This window comes from Felis catus, chromosome F2 (assembly GCF_018350175.1).
Source record: "Felis catus isolate Fca126 chromosome F2, F.catus_Fca126_mat1.0, whole genome shotgun sequence".
Lineage (NCBI taxonomy): Eukaryota > Metazoa > Chordata > Mammalia > Carnivora > Felidae > Felis > Felis catus.
This window is the reverse complement of record NC_058385.1, coordinates 49119204-49128832: the sequence shown is the minus strand read 5'-3', so window position 1 is coordinate 49128832 and position 9629 is coordinate 49119204. Positions and strand designations below refer to the sequence as shown.

The window sequence follows — 9629 nt, the reverse complement described above, 5'->3', positions numbered from 1 at the left end:
ATACCCAAGAAAGCATAAAAAATAGAATGAGCACACAACTTAAGAGATTATTACCTCAGTAAAAGGGCTGAAGTCCCCTGTGTATCTCACCCTGACTGTGTCCTCCTCCCACGCTCGGATATTGATCTTTATCATCCCCGTGCGTTTACATTTTTACTACAAATGTATGCATTCTTTTTTTTTTTTTAAGTTTATTTTGAGAGGCAGAGAGAGCAGGAGCGGGAAAAGGGCAGAGAGAGAGGGAGAGAGAAAGAATCCCCAGCAGGCTCTGTGCTGTCAGCACAGAGCCCAATGTGGGATTCAAAGTCACCAACTGTGAGATCAGGACCTGAGCCAAAACCAACAGTCGTACACTTAACCGACTAAGCCACCCAGGCCCCCCCATATATATGCATTCCTGAACGTATATTTTTGTGTTTTTATTTTTTAATTTTTTTTCTTATTTTAGAGAGCGAGAAAGAGTGAGCATGTGGAGGGGGAGGCAGAGGGACAGAGAAAGAATCCCAAGCAGGCTCCATGCTCAGCATGGAGCCAGACATGGGGCTTGCTCTCACGACTGTGAGATCATGACCTGGACCAAAATCAAGAGCCAGACACTCAACCAAATGAGCCACCCAAGTGTCCCTATTTTTGTGTATTTAAAATAAATCTCTACTTAAAATTTCCTAAAATTGAGGTGATATATATTCATAATAGAGTTTATTAAACTACAATTTTTAAAAAAACAACATATGGCACAAAGAACTATTTATGATTTAGTAAGATTGAAGAGAAATCATTTAGCAGAAGTGGATCAAAGTTATAATGCTGAAATAAAGGATGTTTTATTATCTTGACCATAAACTGTAATTATTATTTAAAAAGTTATATAAATTCAAGCTGATCATCTTTAAGGTCTCAAAAAGCCAAATACAAATAAAACACAGAAAATTAATTGAACTGAAAAAAGTTCTGACATAATCCTTCCCCATGTTATGTGTAATCATAGGAAGAATCATTGCACTAATTATCCAAAGTAATATTAAAGGTAACCAAAGAGATGTCTGGTCTTGAATGTAAATTCAAACATAGAGTATATCTATAATAATAGGTCAAAGTGAAAGTATATCTGCATTTTCTAAAAGGAATAAGTTAGTTTGCAAATACTGTATTCTTCAATGACATAAGAAAGAAGATCAAGAATAAAATGTCGGACAGTCTCATTAACCAGGCCACCTTTCAGGACAGTTTTTACTTCCTCTACACATGTAACTGAACTGTCCGTTATTATTCTAGAGCCAGTATTTTTATTTACATTTGCAAATCAAAGTGTAACAAATCATCATGTATCAGGATCGGTAGGAATACCAAGTGTTATTTCACAACTGCCACTATGTGTTTCTTCTTCTCCGACACAATCGATACAGATCCAGGCTTGCTATGTTTGAGACGATTCACTTCCCTAGAAATAAACAAAATATACATATATAAGCAAGCTTATGAGAAATCACCTTAACCAAAAAACACTGTCTCAGAAAAATCAGTCTTTTCTTTCACTAAAAAAATCCCTGTTGAAAAAAAATGTTTTCACAATCAGACTGGGTAAAAAGTACCTAGATATCAACTTCTGTTAACTTATTTAATTGCTTCTCTTATTATATAACAGTGTCCTTTATATAATTCTACGAGGAAACTGGCGGTGGGAGCTCTGCTTTAGATCCACAATTCTATGATGAAGCATATCAGAAAATTTTTATTTAAGAAATGGGTGCTATGAGTTCTCTGCATTCTTTAACTTGGAAAATATATAATACCTCTTAATTACAGCTTCAATAGAAATCATTTTTTAAAACATGATTTACAAGTGTCTCTAGTATGAGCAGAAATGCTTTCTTATTTTGATGGAATTCAGTTTTACTGGTTGTCCTTTTAACATAATTTCAAAACTAGGTAATGAAAATTATCTGATAATCATTGCTTCTTCCTTCTACCAGGAAAAAGAAAAAAAAAATAAATAAAAGCTCAGGGAAGTGTTCAAAAACATCTCTAATGCATAACATCAACTATTCCCTCGAAAGGCAGGGTTTGGTTTATTTTCGGTGAGACGAGAGGGGGAAGTTAGAAAAGGGTACTGAAATAGAATCAAATGCCCCAAATCATACTTTCGTCGACGAGCTTCTTTCATGATGCGCTGTTCCTGAATCTGACTGTAGATGGATTTTGGTAGATGTCGGTGACGAGCAATGCGTTTTATATGAGGATGATGTTGAAATTTCTCTTTCAATTTCTGGTTATAATCTTTGGCTGCTTTTTCTCGTGATGTAAGCTGGAAAAATGTATTTTGATAATTCAATGAATGCCGTGTTGTTTTTCTTCAAATAACAAAGCTAGGAAGCACCCTTTCCTACAAAAATTAAACTTCTAGGACATGCAACCAAAATTGCCAATGTAATTCTACCCTTTATGAGGTCAGGTTAGAAATATCATCTCTGCTAACACTGAATTTCCTTTTGGGCAGTATCTACAATGTAGACAGATGCCACCAAGTGACAACATCAGTGCTGAGGAAGTAGGGCTGTGTGGACCACTGAATTGGACCTTCTCTAGACATAAATAACATAGAAAAAGCACCTAAGTTAATCCCTCAACATTTTGGGGGGCGGGGGTGAAAATAACTTCTGAACACAGGAAAAAAAAAGCATTCAATTCTATAATAATAAGGCTTCATTTAACAATGTTAAGGATGATATGATTTAAAGGAACTTACAATGAATTGAAAACTAGGCATAGTATAATACTTCCCAATCATTAAACCTAAAATAAAATTGTCTTTAAAAGCCGTTTATCATATCGTGATTTTCCTATTGGAGCTAAGGAGAAAATAACTCACGCTTAACCTTTCCTTTTTAAACTCAGTATTTGTTGCTGATATAAACACTCTGAATGTTTCTAATATTAAACATGAAACATTTAGAAAAACATCAAAAACAAAACAAAAGCTAACCATAACCCCATAACCCAGAGACAGCTAGCCAATGATAATATTTGTTATTGCTTCTTTCAATCTTTTTTTTTATAGTCTGAAGCTTTCTGTATTTTTTTTTTGAAGTTAGCGTTTCACTGTCTTTGATATTAAAAGACCTCAACAGGGACTTGAAGCGTTTGATGCGTCTGATTACTATTCCTTTAACAGAACAGGCATTCTCAGTTCTAACCTTCTAGTCTCTACACCTTCTCTCCTCATCTCAAGGAAAAAACAAAGAATCAGGAAGGCTCAAATATTACCAAACATTTGAATTAACAAAGGTCTCTGAGGTGCCTATAACATGAAAAAAGTAAATCTCAATGCAGCCTTGTCTGTTTTGTTGCTAACATTTTTATCACAACTATGCCAGTTTGATCTAAGTACTTCAAATAAATTCTCCTTACAATATAACCATACCCACTAAATTGGAAACTAGCTTTATGACAATGAAAGAAAATGGGATCTCTTACCACACCCAACTTTTCAGAAGCATTAGCTTTCCACAGACGAATGTTCATTTCATCAGATCCACACATAATATATTTGCTGTCAGAAGTCCATTTTACACAGATAACATGTTGCATTCTCTTTGTGTGATAGACTTCCCTACAGAAGAGGAATTAAGGTAAAATTAGGATTTTGATACAGAGTTTCTTTAACCACTGCCCATCAAGTATCTGGGTAGCATTTTTGAGTCTGAAGAGAATATAAAAGGGAAATTCAAATTAATTTTTATGTACCTTTATTGAACTAATATAACAAGGTTCTATGCTAAGTGCTAAGGAGTTAGAAAAAAAATTCTTGTCCTCAGAGAAATTACAATCCAATAAGAAAAATAAATATAAACTAAGCAAAACTAGATGCCCAGAAAAGTTCACAGAATTACTGAAGACTGATAACACAAGTAAAATATGTTGAAGCTACAGTTTTTTAAAAATAAGAAATCAGGGGCGCCTGCATGGCTCAGTGGTTAAGCGTCCGACTTCACCTCAGGTCATGATCTCGCGGTTGGTGAGTTCAAGCCCCGCATCAGGCTCTGTGCTGACAGCTCGGAGCCTGGAGCCTGCTTCAGATTCTGTGTCTCCCTCTCTCTCTGGCCCTCCCCCTCTCAAGCTCTGTCTCTCTCTCTCTCTCAAAAACAAACATTAAAAAAAATTTTTTTTTAATAATAAATCAATTACCTCCCTCCTTCCAAATCAATGTGGGTAAACAATCACTTTTCCCCCCCATTTTACTGGAAAATAAAATAAATGCAATGGCATTCAAAGAGCACATCCTTATATGCTGATCCTAATGTCTGATTTCTGTTTTGGTCAAATTGTTTAAAAAGCTCACTTAAATGAAGTAAGAGTGGATGATTTCCATGTGTGAACAGAAAGGGAGGGTTACAGAAGTGTCTGATGAGTTAAGAATCATTTAGTAAATGGAGATGTAAAATATCATACCTATCTGGAAAGGCTGTGAAACACGCTAAGTGAATTCACAGAAGACACTATATTGGGAAGTGTTGAGAGAGCATTAAAAAACAAGTAAAAGACAAGGTCAGGAAAAATAGAGGCTTTTGGAGAAATGAATTTTCCACATCTGGGTTAGATGATTCAAAACGCAGACGAGTGAGAAAGGAAACAAACTCAGCATACTCTGCACAGAAAAAGAATACTCATACATGATGACCAGACTAAACAGAATCCAGATTTATAAAAAATATCTGAAATACACTCACAAAACTAGTTTCTTACACTGTTTCTAACGGAAATGTTTTAAGCACTTGAGTGAACATGTACAGAAACCCTAAGAAATCTATTTCTGAAAGGGGAAGGACGTTTAGAAAGAATATCCTATGAAAATGAAAACTAGAGGAGATAGACTTTTTCTTCTCCTTCCAATGCTCTGCTTTTATAAGATTCAGTTCTCATAATCTCACCTATTTAAGAGGCTCCTTTTTTCATTAGCAATATAATGAATTTAAACGACAGAAAATTCAATCAGGCTTCAGTAACCATTAAAAATAATCTCTTCATGTATTAGACCAGTCAAATCTAGTGATTAATTACTTAACCAAAATAGATCCTCTTTAATGGTAAACTATGCAGAGTTTTTCTAGATTTGTTTATGCATGTTTACAAAGCTCACTAAATGTGATACTGTTAGGAGATGAATACATTTTAAAAACTTATATTCTTTAGTATACAGTCAAATTATGCCATGTGAGGGGTGCCTGGGTGGCTCAGTCAGTTAAGCATCCAACTTCAGCTCAGGTCATGATCTCACAGTTTGTGAGTTTAAGCACCGCACGCTGATAAATGCAGAGCCTGGAGCCTGCTTCAAGTTCTGCGTCTCCCTCTCTCTCTCAAAAAAAAAAAAGAAAATTTAATCCATGTGAATGCCAGTCATTTACTTGTTTGCTTAGTAAATATTGAATGAAATCCCAACAGAAGCCTAATTTTAGGGCACCTGGGTGGCTCAGTCAGTTAAGCATCCGACTCTTGGTTTGGGCCCAGGTTATGATCTCACAGTTCATGAGATCAAGCCCCAAGTCCTGTGTTGAGCTCTGTGCCAATAGCACGGAGCCTGTTTAGGATTCTCTCTCTCCCTCTCTCTCTGCCCCTCCCCTACTTGCTCTCTCTCAAAATAAGTAAAATAAACTTTGGGGGGGGAAAAAGCCTGATTTCAAATACTGACTTACCTGTAGCTTTTAATAATCTATTAAAAGTTTACTTTAAAAATACACTTTAACCATTTTAAGGTCTTTCAAAGAAAAACATTTTAAAAATAAAGATTCTTCAAAGCACTAGCTATGTTACTTGAGGGTTTGTAATGAACCAGATAGAGCAGACCGCAGAATTAACTCAAACTAGCTTTTAAGCAGATGAAGGCAAAGGTCAGAGGAAATACCACTTACATCTAAATTCAACAAGTAGCATATACTACCACTGTGATTACAAAAATCTCCAAACGACATCAGCAGACAGACAATTCCCTGGAAATGGGGCATAATTCCTTACTCCATACAAGTTTGGAACTACTTGAGATTTTTAGATAGACCTACATTTGGCTGCCCACAGTGGCTTTGCAATAATTCAGCTTGAACTCAGCTGCAAGGGCCTTGAGATCATAGGTGTCTAAACATCCTCAATGCTCTTTGTCTTTCTTGTTTGTTCTTTTCCCATTCTTTGTGCCTGCTTATTCATCATGTTAGAAAAGTATTGTCCTACCACCTTTGGAGGTTCTGATGCAAAGAAAATAATGGAAGGCCACATTCCCTTGCTTCTTGGTATCTTCTAGGAATGTAAGAATAGAAACTATCGGCCCTGCCTTGGGCCTGACTGAATAATCCCAACAAACCATTCATGACAGTCTGCAGAATATCAAGTTGTAAACGACGCAACAGCCATACGGAAACCAACACCAGGAGTTCTACAGTGGAGAGGATGGAGGGAAGATCAAAATCATCACAACACTCTAGTCAATATGCTTTTGATTCAGGCATCTTTTTTTAATTTTTTTTTTTTTTTTTTATTTTAAAGAGAGAGAGAGAGAGCAGGCAAACAGGGGAGAGGGGCAGAGGTGGGGAGAGAGAATCCTAAGCAGGCTCCACACCTCAGCGCTGAGCCCGATGCCGGGCTCCACGATCCTGGGGGATCATGACCTAAGCCAAAATCGAGAGTCTGACACTCAACCAACTGAGCCACCCAGGCACCCCCAAGCACCTTTTTTTTTTTTTTTTTTTAATTTTTTTTTTCAACGTTTTTTATTTATTTATTTTTGGGACAGAGAGAGACAGAGCATGAACGGGGGAGGGGCAGAGAGAGAGGGAGACACAGAATCGGAAACAGGCTCCAGGCTCCAAGCCATCAGCCCAGAGCCTGACGCGGGGCTCGAACTCACGGACCGCGAGATCGTGACCTGGCTGAAGTCGGACGCTTAACCGACTGCGCCACCCAGGCGCCCCCCCAAGCACCTTTTTAATCAGATACACAATGATGATGACAATGATACGCTGGTAATCAACGATACCAAAAGGGTCAGGAATCAGTATGGACCCCACAAATTACAGGGTAGAAAGATGCAACTATCGCAAGTAAAAACACCAAAGAGTTAAACAAAGCAGGCTGGCTATCACCGAAAAAGGTGTGGATGAGTTGCTGGACTGTCAGGAGGCGCTATCTGAAAGGTCTTTTGTTTCTGAAACAAGGCTGGGACTAAGGTGAAGCAGGTGCAGTACAGATGCAGGGCTGGCACCTGCACACCCCTAACAACCAGTACCTCCTTGAATTCTGCACCGAGGCACCTCACTCAGATGCGTCCTAGTGCTGACCCTGCTGGAACAGAACAACGGTGAATCAGGAGAAGGACACAACACGCCTCTGAAAATGAATGTCATTCTTTCAAAAGACTCAAAAAGCTTCAGCACTGTAGAAGCTAGGCTAGTTATCAGCGGAAGTAGTGATCAAAATTCTCATCACTGCACTAAAATGGTGAGACTTCTCCAGACTGTGTCATTACAACACCGAAGTGAATAATCTCTAGATTTTTTTTTTAAGTGAAGGAAGGATCCCCAAACAACTCTGCTACCATCAATCTTTACGAAGCTGGGTAAACTGCTTTACCAGCTCCACATTGCTGCCCTCTGGCACAAATCATCAGCTTCCGCCCTCATTACACATGTTCTGTCTTCTTTCCTCTCCCAGATTCCATCACTCCTCTCCTTTCCTTTCCTACCTCCAATCACTCTGTTATCTTTCAGCAAGTCCATCTTCTCCCTACTGAGCTTGAATTCCACTAAGCAAGAGTAGGACACTCAATCAAGTATACGCATAGATGTCTATGTATGCATGTGCTGTATATATATATTTATATGCTATTTTAGAGAGAACATTCACTTGGATTAATTTTAAATCTCAGTATCAGTATTATTATTGTATCAAAATGCAGAAAGTCATATCTTCACATGTGAGCAACACCACCATACTGCTTTATCATTTTTTTACAACTTTATTTTAGAGAGCATGCATGTGTGTGTGAGTGGGGGAGGGGGGTGAGAGAGAGAGAGAGAGAGAGAGAGAGACGGAGGGAGGGAGGGGGATAGAATCCCAAGCAGGCTCCGTGCATTGTGCAGCCTGATGCGGGGCTCGATCCCATGAACCATGGGAACATGACCTAAGCCAAGATCAAGAGCAGGACACTGACTGAGCTACCTAAGTGCATCTTAATTATCATTTAAAACAAAAAAATTTTTAAGTAATCTCTATGCCCAACATGAGGCTCAAACTCATGACCCTGAGATCATGAGTTGCATGGAGCCAGCTAGGCTCCCTAATTACCATTTTTTATGGGGAAATTTCCTCCAGCTTAATTGGGTTTTGCTTTGCATATGCTTCCCCAACACATATAAAGTATTACCACAGAACAAGAATATGCATGAAAGTGCTTTGTAAACCACAGCACACTATACAAGAGGCTATTATCTTACACAGGAAATTAGCTTTTCTATTCCATGAAAGAAATTGCCCAGTAGGCTTTTTGCCCATAGATGACACAGTGCAAGCTGGTATCCCAAGTCACAATACCTGGGTTGAATTCTACCCTATACACATAACCAAATAACCTTTCAAAAAAGATAAAGGACTGATGATGAAGACAAGAAAAAAATCAAACAAATGGTTTACTGGTAGTCACATACCTGCTTCTACTTTTGTCCACAGGAAAGATTCGAATAGATTTATCAAAACTAGCAGACACAAACTCTTTCCCAGTCGGAGAATAATCCACATCAAGCACCGCAGATACATGATCCATATGTACCATTACAGGAGTGTCCAGTGCACGCATATCGAAAGTATATAAGCTGTAAAAGAATTTTTAAATTATTTCATACAAGTGTCTATAAAGAAGCATATGTGGTACTAAGGAAACTAAGACCATTAGCCAAATTACGCACATCTAAATATACAGCCTCTTTACATGGAAGCTAAGGGATTGGGAAAAATACTACCAGTTTTTCTTATTCCTTAAGATTACACTTAAACACCTTTATCTTCATAAACATAAATCTCATTGTAGAAAATGTGAAACTTTCAAAAAAGTACAGAGTACAAAACCTACCTTTAATTCCACCGCCCAGAGAATATCAGTTAGTGCCATGTAATTACGTCTAAGCTTTTCACCATGCTAACATTTAAACACATACTTTTAACAAAATTGATAATATTGTATAAAGCTCTGTAGTCTCATATTTCATGTAGCATATTATAAGCACTTATGGTCACGTATTATTTAAATAAGTTAAAAGAACATAATTATTTAAAAATTTATTTAAATACATTTGCTTATAAGTTGTTAATAAAAAATTTCCAACTTTCAATTTTAAATAATATTTCAATGAAATACCAGTATTTGAATTTTTGAAATTCAATCTTTGAGTGGAACAGACTTAGTTAAATCTGGACAAATTCCTATAAGTAAATTACTAAATCCAAAAGCAAGAGCACTTTTAAGATTTTTAAGTTGACAAAACATTTCCAATAAAGTTCCACTTTTATTAGTGATATGTAAGAGTGACCATGGCTTTTCCAAAGGGCATACTAAAATTAGAAAACTATATGCACGGTTGGTTAAAAAAAAA

The 9629-nt window shown here is 37.2% G+C and overlaps 1 protein-coding gene across 1 annotated transcript in view; it reads right to left on the bottom strand.

Annotated features, from left to right (window-relative positions):
• Window positions 1-802: 802 nt before the first annotated feature.
• The window catches only part of DCAF13 (DDB1 and CUL4 associated factor 13), a 28716-nt gene continuing 19889 nt past the window's right edge, over window positions 803-9629 (bottom strand). Inside the window, exons 8-11 of the mRNA XM_006943342.5 lie at window positions 8688-8852; window positions 3475-3610; window positions 2142-2305; window positions 803-1441 (exon numbers count right to left, since the gene is read on the bottom strand). Coding sequence (XP_006943404.3) covers window positions 1354-1441; window positions 2142-2305; window positions 3475-3610; window positions 8688-8852 — 553 coding nt within the window. The 3' untranslated portion in view covers window positions 803-1353. The remainder of the gene's footprint in view (window positions 1442-2141; window positions 2306-3474; window positions 3611-8687; window positions 8853-9629) is intronic.